The sequence below is a fragment of the Botryllus schlosseri genome, chromosome 13 (assembly GCF_051294905.1).
Source record: "Botryllus schlosseri isolate E-star chromosome 13, Bs_hap1, whole genome shotgun sequence".
Lineage (NCBI taxonomy): Eukaryota > Metazoa > Chordata > Ascidiacea > Stolidobranchia > Styelidae > Botryllus > Botryllus schlosseri.
In genome coordinates this window covers 8,990,663-9,003,212 of record NC_137248.1, presented here as the reverse complement: position 1 = coordinate 9,003,212, position 12,550 = coordinate 8,990,663, and the positions used below count along the sequence as shown (strand labels likewise).

Below are 12,550 nucleotides of genomic sequence, written 5' to 3'. Positions count from 1 at the left end.
GCCGGACAGAAATACACGGTTTAGTAAAGGCTTTGCCTTTAAAACTTGTTTTAGACATATTTGTCTTAAAATCCTAATTGGGTATATACCGATTACCGATACCCAACTTTCAGCAATATGCAATATGCAACGTAAACATTTTCCTGTCATACCTGTCATAATTGATTCAACCGAATGATAGAAAAGTGGCACATGGAGAATGTCGTTTATTACAAAAAGCAGTCGACAATAACATTCGAAAAGTTACTTCGAGTAATAATCATTTTCCGTGATATAAGTATGTAATTCAACTTTGTATCCTGCGAATGATTGGCCTTTTGGAATGCTCATAGCGCCCAGTAATATTGGAGAGGTGAACCCACCGGCTACCGCAATCACCACAAATGAATCCTCGTCAACTTTAATCTAAAAAAAATGCACCGAATCAATTGCTACACCTCTACAACAACATTTGTTTTGCGATGCCAGATTAACAGCTAATCTATTTGTGACGCTATAATCACCTGACCATCGATAAGTAATCGTCTCGGAAAGGCGAACTTGGGATGATGTATGCTTAAATTTGGTTGGCTACCAAGGGATTTGTTACACCGCACCCGCTGCGCGAAGTATAGTCAGTATAGTAAGGCGATAGAAATGATTAAATAGATATGCCTCACCATTACTATCTGGTTCTTTGATGGATCGCGTAATACCGGACTATATTCGCCACGGGAAAAGTTCACGTATATTTTGTGAATCGTATGTATAGAGGCAGTGATGGAATGATTCGCTGAAGTATATAGGTTCCAGCGGGGACGGATGAAGCCACACGGTACTGATTAATATTCTAAAGTCGGCCCAAGACCAGCGTTCTGTGGGGCCTGGGAAGTGCTGTTTCGATGATGCAACAGAATTCGCCATTTGATCGAAAACTCGGGACACCTCGACTAACTTTTTCAACTTAATCCGTCGCGATTAACAGTATTTTATCACACGATTAGAATTCTTCCGGATCAGCCAACTTTATTATCTCCGCCTAAAATGCGTCCCGATTAGGGCTGGGCACAATGATTCGAGTACTCGAATCTGAATCGAGTATTAATTTAAATGATTCGAGTCGAGTCGTAAAAGACGATTTTTTCGAGTAATGAAATTATACGCTTTTCGCCACTGAAAGTAAATTTATCAACGAGAATTCTAGTTTCGATAATAATTTTTACTGTTGAAGGCTTGAAACCTTGATTGGCGGTATTATAGCTTACAAAACATAGTACAAACCTACGAAGGTTTCTGGACGTAGCGCATTTACGAAGTCATGATAATCCAACATTTTCACCAAGTAGAATGAAATCGGTATGGTCGATTAAATACCGAAGCATCTTTTACGAGATGGATAAACTGCATTACATTCTTTGTGGTGGCAAAAACGGTGCATATTTGAACTTTGACGTAATACATTCTGTTATGACGTCATAATTGGTGATACTCGATTACTCGACTCGAAGCATATCACGTGATTCAGAATCGAATCCCCCAGGTATACTCGATTTTGCTCAGCCCTAGTCCCAATATGCAGTTTTTAATCACATGATTAGCATTCTCCTGGATTAGCTAACTTTATTATCTCCGCCCTAAGGGCCACAAGATCTTTATCAATTATGCGGTTGGCCGTATCTTTATTTAGGGTTACCATACGTCCTCCTTTGGAAGGATTTGTCCTCCTTTTCAGGCTTTTGAAAATGTCCTCCGAGGACGCCTAAAGGTCCTCCTTTTTGAGAATTTTTGTTTAATTTAGGGCAAATTCGACTGAGATACAGTAAATCAGCACTGAAGTAACGCTCCGGCGGCTATTTCGGGAGCTGAGCCGGGAAGTTGCCTTTTTTTTAGTCAACCACCTACCTGATAATGTGAAGAAAAACTGTATTTTGGGCACTCAAGATTTTACTCCGGCATTCAAAGTTTGAAAATTTTGGAAAAGTGTCCTCTCGCGATTATAAAATATGGCAACCCTACTTTATTGCATAATTTCGGTGGCGAAATACCATGACGCAATGCCACCAGGCACATATTTTAAATGATTCTGGATCATAGACGTGCCCTAATTCAAAACTGCAATATTTTCTGCCAGGCTATCTATACGCTACAATTTTTGAAGGGCTTTTCTCGTGTGGTGATCGTTATTCGAAGTAGGGTAACTGGATAATTCAAATACTGAGATTTATATACCTGCGCAGTTCATAATTTATATGCCTATATTAAGACAGCAATAACGAGTTCACCTTAATTGCATACACGGAATGTTGGCCTTCCATGAATCTCAATGCCAGTGCTCTGAACATAGGAAATCCTTCACTTCCCATATCCTCCTCTACTCGAGATCTCAACTATAAACAAATTATGTTTCATGAATGTTGAAGGGATATGCAAATAATGCACCTTTATCTCAGTACGGAACACGGAACTTACTGTATCAGCAATATTCTGATGTGCAATTCCGTTAATTTTCGTGGCACCGATTTCGAACACCGTTCTGGTATACCCAGCATCGTCGCTCCTGACAATGCTTGCTACCATACACACAGCAATAGTTATGATCTCGACAAACTTCATTTTAACTGATGATAACTTTCCAGTTTCCCCGATCTATATTGGACTTCCGTGGCCGTCATATTTATATGCTTGAGCTAATAGTCATTGGCGAGTGTATTGACCTTCTAAATGCTAATGCATTCTTCATCACTTCCTTTACCTAGCGTTCTAGAATAACATTCTAGAATTCAACTAGAACTTTTACGCTTCAATAAAGTTTTTGTTCTGCGAAATTTACGGTTTAGAATCATGCAATCGGACATGTAGGCAGAATAGTCGGACAGACTTTTCCATTCAGATAGCCGTGGGGTATTTTATGCACGTCTCTAATACACACCATAAATGCCACTAGGCGGAAAATAAACCTTTCAACCTCAGTTTCAATACATTCTTATATTCTATTTGCTGATTGTTTATATAGGGGAGTTAACGGATGAAAAGACTGTCGTTGTTCCCATTATTAGTAGGGCTGGGCAAAATCGACTACGTCAGGGGTCACCAACCCGGTGCCCGCGGGCACCAGGTAGCCCGCGAGCCCATTCTAAAAATAGGTGGAATAACAGCAATTACCAATATTCGTCAGATTATTACCAATGAGCTTTTAAATATATAGATCGATTCAGCTATTCTTGTTTAAAACACACTAACATGTAACTTACATATATAAACACTTATCTTCTATTACAATTAATAATATATAGATGTGATAGAATCACCATAAATTCAAGATACGGCGCATTGCCTATACAGGTGACATGACGGAATGCCCCACGGTCTTCTTGAAATGGTGGCGGTTCCGTTATGATAGCTCGAGGACCAGGACAATGCCACAGTAGTAAACAATATTACTATTCGGACTCAGATAGCCGTGAAGTACTAGCAGATTTTCTATATCTGTATACCCATTACGTATTGCATCTTTTGACACAGCTTGTTTCTGTTACAATCAACGCAGTTTAATATACCATGTTTCTAACTTTCCGTAATCGTTGCTGCTGTCCGGTATTGTCATTTCTGGATGCCGAACCGTAGGAGATTGAAATTGTAACACTGCAAAATGACCCCACCTCACTGTGCAGCAATGTTTGGTGCATTGTTGATACGGAAAAGTACAGTGGTGTATGCGCATTGCGCAGCAGCTATGAAGGTTGCAAGCGTGTATGGTTCAACTTATCGCTGTGAATCAGCCTTTTCGGACATGAACTTCATCAAAAACAAACACAAAACACGCTTAATTATTGCATATCTGGAACACTCACTCAGAATTGCTGTGTCAAGTTAAATACCAGAGTACAGCGCACTAGTTGATATCATACAATGCCAGGCTTCCCACTGACTGCTATAGAAACAGATAACATGATGTCCAGTCCTGCCCAGTGCTATGAATATCAAAGCGGAAATTCAGTGTGGTACGGGTAAACGGCGGGAGTTAATAGTAGACTAAATATAGACTACTCCTTGTCGCTTCGACATCATCCTGTCTTTTCATTGTATCGCATTTTTGTGGTGTATTGAACTGATAAAATTGCTAATAAACCAATGATGATGATGATGATGATAGCCCGCCGCTTCAATCATTACGCAAAAGTAGCCCTCGGTTGCAAAAAGGTTGGTGACGCCTGGACTACGTGATTGAATTTAATCTGATTCGAGAATTAGGCTTCGGCTTTCGATTCGATTCAAGTATCCAAGTATCAATAATTATGACGTTATAACAGTATGAATGATATGGAAAGTTCAAATATCGAGCCTACCTTTTACGTGACCACGAAGAATATAATGCCAGACCTACAGCACATTAAAGAAAATTTGTTATTTTTCGACCATACCTTATTCATTTCACTTTGTGACAATGCCGATCACGCGGCTTCACATTGCTGAGCTCTGGCTCACTCTCTCTCCTATCTGTTATGGTACAATATCACATCACATGACTTATCGCATATAGTATATTGACTAAGACGGGACTCATGTACGCTATAACTTACTGCTTAAATTACCCGAATTACTAACCATTCGTACAATAGCCTATATCTGGAAAAGCCAATTGTTGTCGTCTATTGAACTATCAGTCAAGAACTAGACAGTACGTTCGTGTCAGCTACTGCCAGTTAAGTATTTTGTAAGCTGCTATCCGTAGACCACGGACTTGCCGTATATTATCGTAGACTGACGGACAGCTCTTTCCTTCGCAACATATCTGTCATTTCCATTAGGGTTGTATTTAAAACAAAAATCAATTCAAAACGAACATGTTTACAACATGACCCTTATTGTTTAAAACGTGTTCTTTTTGTTTGTATTTTTGCTTTTTTAAGCCATGAGATCACAGTGGAAGAGGACATTGACAATTGAAAATATAGGGAAAAGGCTTCCGATCTTTCTCATAAACGGACCAAAAATATCTTTGACCAGGTCTACATCGTTATGCAGTATTTTAACGGTCGGCGATGATCATCATCAGAACATCCATTTCGTATAAATATAAAATATGTTTTTTAAACAAGTGCCATGTTTTAAACAGGGTTGTTTTAAATTGATTTTTGTTTCAAATGCAACCCTGCGTATATATTATTATATATATAAGACCGAAAGTGCGATTTCATTTCTATTATGCCTTATGGTTAGCTGACAGATATCTTCATATGGAGGTCATATGTTCTCCTTGTTCAGGAAATTGAAAATGTCCTCTGAGGACACCTTAAATGTGCCCTTTTTTTTATAAATTCGTCTTTACAGCTCTGACAGCCAGGGTAATGGACAGACTGCTGAACTAAAAAAAAACGCCATAAACAGAGGCAAAACCTGTAATGCCGACGTTCGAGCGGGTCATTCGGGAGTAGGACTGGAAAAAATACCCTTTTTTAGTCAATACAACAAGATTTCCAGTACAAATTTTAGAATCAGCAGCTTTTTAGTCCGGGAATCTGAGTTTTTATGATTTGTAAAAAGTGTCCTCCCTACGGATTCAAAAATATGGTAACCCTAGTATTACAAGCCAACTCCAAAATTCCATTCACACTATATATTTCGCACACTTGCAATATTTTGCGGTCTTTACACACCATTACCTGACTGACTGTGGAATATGAATGGACAATAATATTGGATATGGTACTAACTATCATAGAGACATGTGAAGGATAGGTAGGCCTACAGTTTTCCTATCGAAATCGAAATTACTAGGCAATACATGGGTATCCCAAGATGGGCTAATAAAGTTTCATTTTGCCATGATGCACGGCAAAATGGTAAGCAACTGGTTGTAGTTGACTCCGATCCTTGACACGGCATAAACCCAGAGGCGGTTACATAAGTCAAGAAAGCTACTCAAGTGGAAGTAGAAGTAATGCTTTTAACCGCAACCTATAAAACCACTTCAAGTAGAAGTAAAATTAGCTGCCTTTAAATTGGCAGGCAGTCACAAATAAACGCTCTCACGAACTGTCAGGATTTGGATCTATGTAGAATGACCTGTGTGGGCGCCGGGGGGCGCAGAGCTGAGTTCGTGCTGTTGCATCCGAGATCGTATTGATTGTCCTCATTATCATCATGATGTTATGAAACAGAGGTTCTCTACTTTTGTTAATCCCAGCGCGCTGTTTCTGCAAATGTAATGCAATGACGCCCTCCGCCCGTAGTAGGGCAAACACACGGATAAGTAGTATCGGATTCCGCATGAACGCTTTGCGTGATTACTACGGTAATAATATAGTAGATCGTAAAGGCGACATTTACATTGCATTCTACTTCCGGAAAATCGAAGCCATACTGCACTTATATAGTCATAAACTTCCAAACTTCAACATGTATATTATGTGCTGCAGACAAAACAATTCAAATTAATTAGAAGAACTCAAAGTAATGGTAGCATGTACAAAAAGAAATTTGGGATGTGGGATGTGGTCAAACCTGCATCAAACTGAAGTTTATTTACTGGCATATGACGATGGTGTTTTGAACCTGCGATATATGGGTTAGGGCAGGGGTCACCAACACTAGAGGTACCGTAGGAGGATTATAGGAGGATTTGTCGTCCATTTTCGAGTTTTTGAAAATGTCCTCCGAGGACGTCTAAATGTCCTCCATTTTGGCAATTCGTCCTCCTTTACAGCTTTTAGAACTAATATAGTGGACAGATTATAGTGAGAATGGGCATAAATGACGCTAAATCTTTAAATACGAAATTCATCGTTCGAACGAAAGTGGCGACCTTTTTTTAGTCAACCAACATAAAAAGCGAAAGAAAATATGTATTTCTGGAGTTGAGTCGGAGAGTTGACTTTTTTTTAGTCAACCAACCGCGAAGTCGGGAGAAATTTTTCATTTTTTCCGAATTTTCCGCTACAATACTGAGTCCATAAACTTGAAAAAGTGTCCTCCCTTCTCGATTCCAAAATATGGTAACCCTAAAAGCAACATGCGACTCGCGAGTTGAGTCCAGGGTCATGAGCGGTATAAAATTTATGTTTTCATGATCAGTGCAGCAGCAGCTTTTGATTGATACCCGTTTTATCACATTTAATGCGGTCAAAAATGCGGTCGAAAATTATACCGTCAAATTGCCTTTACCCAAATGAAAAGTGTGACGTTGACCAATTCCACTCCACGCCATATAGGACACTATATGGTTAAACTCTATGATCATTATACTTCGATAACGAATTCTTGCGATCTACGGCCTCGACAAAATTTCGAAAAGTGGCTCGCGACACGTTTTGAGTTGGCGACACCTAGGTTAGGCAGAGGTGGTCAAAGTAGGCAAGAAATCTACTCAAGTAGAAGTAGAATTAGCGACGAAAAAATCTACTCAAGTATGAGTAGAAGTACTTCTTCCATAAGCAACCTAAAACTACTTGAAGTAGAATTGACTGACTTTAATAGTACTCAAGTAAGTAAGTAGTTGTGAAAACGATCCTAATTCGTTCACATGGATTGTAAAAAGGTGCAAATTGAGCTATGCGATATGCGACGAGCTTGATTCATATTGATGCACAGGGTTGTAACCAAGTCACAAGGCTCCGAGTCACAAGTCAATCTCACTTTTATAGTTTTGACTCGAGTCAAGTCGAGTCATTTCAATTCACCACCGAGTCAAGTCCGAGTCCAAGTCAGCGAGCATAGGGTCGAGTCCGAGTCATGGAATTATGACTCGAGTCCGAGTCCAAGTCATTGTGCTGACTGCTCAGTTTCCAGTTAAAGTCTTGGTAAACCCACTTTTTATAACTCTGTTTGGTGATATCGAATGGTTCGCATTTATAGTATAACACTTTTCCTCACTTTTAGCAGTTTCTGGTCGCATTGTCAAGGACCAGTACCAACAGACGAAATCCCAATAATGTGTTGGCTTCCGAATTACAATGAAATGTCGGTCTTGGCCGTCTGAGTCTCGAGTCAATGACTTGGTTCGAGTCATGCACAATGACTCAAGTCCAAGTCGAGTCAATACACAGATTGACTCGAGTCGAGTCGAGTCATTTCCGTATTTTGAAAAAATGACTCGAGTCAAGTCGAGTCATCAGAAAATCGTGACTCGAGTCGGACTCGCGAAAATTTTTCAGATTTGTGAATGAATTCCGTAATTAATAGTAGCAGTATCACATATTATTATCAAATATTTATCCTCTCTTAGCCCATGTGATCAGATACACCGGTAGGGTTCATTGAGAGAGTGCTTTTGAAAATTTAGGGCAAGTTATAAATGATAATGCATCTTCGGGTGCGCCAAATGTTATTAGTCACTTGGTTGCATGCTGTTATTTCTTGACCCCCGATCAGGATAGTCGATTGTATCGGTGGTGGAAATATATTAAAATTGCCCAAATGTACCATAAACAAATTTCTTTCGTGCGGAACGCACGATTCCGATTCCGGCTAAGAGTGAGAAGAGCGCTACTATATTAAAATCGAAAAATTATAGGTTATGTTGAATTGCGCGGAGTGTGAAGAAAATTTCAAGATTAGTTAAAATCTCTCAAAAATTTTGGAGTGAATTCGTAATTTCAATTTGCATGTCGACGCGGCCGCCAACACATACTAATTGAATTAGGTGTCGACGGCCGTACAAATTCCCGTCTACAGCAACAGGTTGCCCTTCCCTGATCTATAATAGTATACATATGGTATGTCTTACGCCAAGTTTGAATCCGCATTCCAGTTGTTGAGTCTTTAACATTTCTGACAAATTTCACCAAACTTGTTTGAAAATAGCAAAAAAAAACATTGAACAGGACATCAAATTATTTCAAGGAAGCTTTTACTGAGAAATCCTAATGCTGGTGGTGACTACAGAGAGCACGGAATCGTTTTGTACTGACATGCTAAATTCGATCGGTTTTGGAATTGAATAAATTGTGTTTATTTAGGGTAGCTTAATTGAGGTCGAAATCTGGCAACTTATATTGCATCTAAATCTGTCTTAGGCAGTGCAGTTCGCCAATTATCAACAACAGCTACCCAGCGCACCGAACTTTTGGCTACTGCAAAGCTATGAAGTAATGAATGACTTACACGTGGGAATTGCTCCAAATTTTCAAATAATATCAAAGATTTGCTCAAATGACGTTGAAATCAGCCTATACTCCGTTGAGCGCGAATGCTGGAGTTAGAATTTGGCGAGATTTCTTGAATACGAAATAAGTTTCATCTTTAACAATCGTCTTCTCAGAATGATTGTGATGAAGCACATTTTTAGTCAAAATTCATACAGACGTGGTTACTTTCTCGCGCCCCCCTGAGAGCTTCCCGCGCCCGCCAGGTTGAGAACCCCTGGTCTAAAAGAACCGCAACTGTGTGTCGTTCGAAATCCTCCTATCTGTTCATTACATCGCATTGTACTTTGTGTGTGACTTTTTCAGAGATGAAAAATATAATTCCGAAGCATGCGGTGTGCGATATGGCTCATCGACTTTAAATGATGGTGGTGCAAGATGTAAACAAGGTTTTTCGTTTCTTACGGAACTTCTTCATAGGCTGTTGTTGCTGAGCTGGTATTACTTGCTTTGTGCTGTCTCGCGAACCATTATCCATCTGTTCTTCGGGTATTGTCGACATTTAGGGATTGTTGAAAGTTGAGCGATGGCTTATCACCAGTCAGGCTATGTAAGTTTTTCTTTTGTGCCGTGCCCTCGCTGTACGATGACCACACCGCAGTGTGTAACGGCTTTATATCCACAGAGTGATACAGCTGATACAGCTGGTACAGCTGATACAGCTTTATATCCACAGGGTGATACAGCTGATACATCTTTATATCCACAGGGTGATACAGCTGATACAGCTTTATATTCACAGGGTGATACAGCTGATGCAGCTTTATATCGACAGAGTGATACAGCTGATACAGCTGGTACAGCTGATACAGCTTTATATCCACAGGGCCGTGTGTAACTGTAACCTGTAACTCGTATACGGGTATACCTTTACCTTAATCGATTGAATTGCACGGATGCTATGATACATCGCGAACGCGCATGGCAAGCTTATTTGATACAGTGATTCACAGCACATTGAAATTCACCAGATACCAAGTCTTCACTATATTCTTTTCTCTTTATGATATATGGTTGCTGTTTTGTGTTGCTTTCTTTGATACTTCTTCCGGTAAGCAGTGAGCATATACTTGTTATCTAGAACTAAATTTCGATGTTTTTAATGCTGCTGCAGGTCAAGGTCTTTCCCATTATTTTGATATCAATGTCATACCAATAAATATCATAATGGAGACTGAATGAGTGAGTGAAAGAAAGATTGATTGATTTCTGCATATTAATTTTGAAATGCTTCAGACTTCAGACTAACATACTGCATTTTAGCCTCACCAGAATCAGCAGTATGGGTCTGCGCCACCGTCTTATGGATATGGCAATCCAGGACAAGGACCGGGACAACCACCTTACGGATATCCACCACAGCAGCATTTGCCCCCGGGTTGTCCTCCAGGGATGGACCCAACCATATTTTATTGGTTTCAGGTAATGTGTTTTGAATATAATGTGTATGACCAATTTCCGATTCAAATTCTATTCTGCAGTCCGTTGACCAAGATAGGTCAGGCAAGATATCAGCGGCAGAATTGCGAACCGCACTCATGAACAATAAAATGAAACAATTCAACCACGAAACCTGTAGACTGATGATTGGAATGTTCGATAAAGACAGGTACTGATTATATTTGAATCGAGAGCCATCCGTGTGAAAGTGATGTTTGTTCAAAAACTTAACAGAGATGGCTGCATCGATATTCACGAGTTTGCTGCCCTGTGGAAATACATACAAGATTGGAGACAATGTTTCGATTCATTCGACACAGATAGATCTGGGAACATAGATGCGTCAGAGTTATCACGAGCCTTCTCAACCTTCGGCTACAGATTGTAAGATTCTATCTGTATAGCCATGTCTTGTACCACCTAAAAATGGTACATTGAACGCTCTCTCATTTGAAATTTCATGCTGGTGACCTCATATTTTGTGATACGATTGTTGATATAAAATGTTCTTTCCAATTCTGTACTAGTTGCTGACGATTACCCCTGACGAGTGTCAGCCGAAAATATTCGGGTTCATTTCAATATGAATATATTATTCAATTGTATATTGAAGTTCACTACCTCCAATAAGCTCTTCAAATATACATTATACTATAAATATAAGCACAATTTTGAAATTGATTTCTCTATGCTTCATGAATTTGCGTCTAATTACACATTCTCTTGGGTATCCAATACCAATGGGGATTTTCTGAGCTTACGATATCAAGTTGGATGTATTATCACATCTGTTATTTAAAATAGATCTTCCCACTTCTCTAATCAAAACTTTCCACTTCTTCAGATCCATGAATTTTTGCAATGAAATTGTCCGGCGTTTTGATAGAACTTCCATGAACACAATCGATTTCGATGACTTTATACAAGTCTGTGTAATGTTGCGAATGTTGACTGACAAATTCAGAGAAAAAGACAGAAACCAGAGTGGTCACATTCAACTTCGTTATGAAGAGGTTAGTGATTATAGACTATGGCCCGGTGGCCCCGTCTAACCAATATTTGTCCTAAATTGACTAAGCCTTGCCAATATACTATGTTAACTTTTGATCTTTTGCTGTCATACAATTGCTACCATGAAATTGCAAAGGCTCAGCATCCTAAATCCTAATATATTAATATCATATTTTCAGTTCTTGGAGATGGTGCTAGACAATACCTTGAATATTGTCTAAGATCGTCCATCATCGCACTCTGGTTTATTATGTTCCTGCTACTCTGCTTTCATAATGGAACAACTTTTTGGCGGCGCTAGAGATATGTGCGATGATGCTGCTGGATGCTGGCAGGAGATTTTGTGATTTATTTTTTTTGTGATTTGTCTGCTTCTAATTTTATGGGATGCACTGAATTTGTCCTCTTGTCAAAACAAATACTTGTTATGTAGGCGGCTGTCATATTCCAATTTCTACATCGCCTGATTGGAATGGAGTTTTTCGTTCATTCATTCAAGTCTGATGAATAATCTTGATTATAATTGAGAGCTGCACTGGTATAGTTGATGCGAATATTGTGTGTACGGAGGTTTCAAGCTCCAAGCCAGAAGGAATTGGATTAGATATTTTCTCTACAGTGTATTGATTGTATAAAAATAGGTATCATATGTGGATATGTGTTGCAAGCTTTGATTTTGCATGTCGAGAATCAATGATATCAGATTAGACGAACTGAATTGTCGTTTTTGCCATACTTCCGTTTGCCTTTCATAAATTTCAGTGTACTCCAAATAGCATGAGTTGATATGATGTTAGGGTTGCACTACCTTGTATCACCTACCGAAAAGAGTGAATTCATTATACTTGCGATTATTTTTATACAATAATGATAACCTATATAAATATCCGTCTATTTCTAAAATTCTAAACAATGTGCATAAATTTCTGTTCTTTGTTTACAGATCGGCTAAAATAGGCGACACTCATTACAAGCAT

The 12,550-nt window shown here is 39.2% G+C and overlaps 2 protein-coding genes across 2 annotated transcripts; one reads left to right on the top strand and one right to left on the bottom strand.

Annotated features, from left to right (window-relative positions):
• Nucleotides 1-186: 186 nt before the first annotated feature.
• LOC145454129 (uncharacterized) lies at nt 187-2,782 on the bottom strand. Its single transcript, XM_080332153.1, has 3 exons — nt 2,449-2,782; nt 2,262-2,366; nt 187-405 (listed from the first exon to the last, which is right to left on the bottom strand). Exons 1-3 carry the CDS (start codon nt 2,590-2,592, stop codon nt 244-246), a joined length of 411 nt encoding a protein of 136 aa, XP_080188279.1. The 5' UTR covers nt 2,593-2,782; the 3' UTR covers nt 187-243.
• A 6,728-nt stretch (nt 2,783-9,510) lies between these two features.
• On the top strand, nt 9,511-12,517 carry LOC145454126 (sorcin-like). Its single transcript, XM_080332150.1, has 6 exons — nt 9,511-9,672; nt 10,386-10,544; nt 10,604-10,731; nt 10,797-10,946; nt 11,407-11,575; nt 11,753-12,517. Exons 1-6 carry the CDS (start codon nt 9,649-9,651, stop codon nt 11,792-11,794), a joined length of 672 nt encoding a protein of 223 aa, XP_080188276.1. The 5' UTR covers nt 9,511-9,648; the 3' UTR covers nt 11,795-12,517.
• The last annotated feature ends 33 nt before the right edge of the window (nt 12,518-12,550 follow it).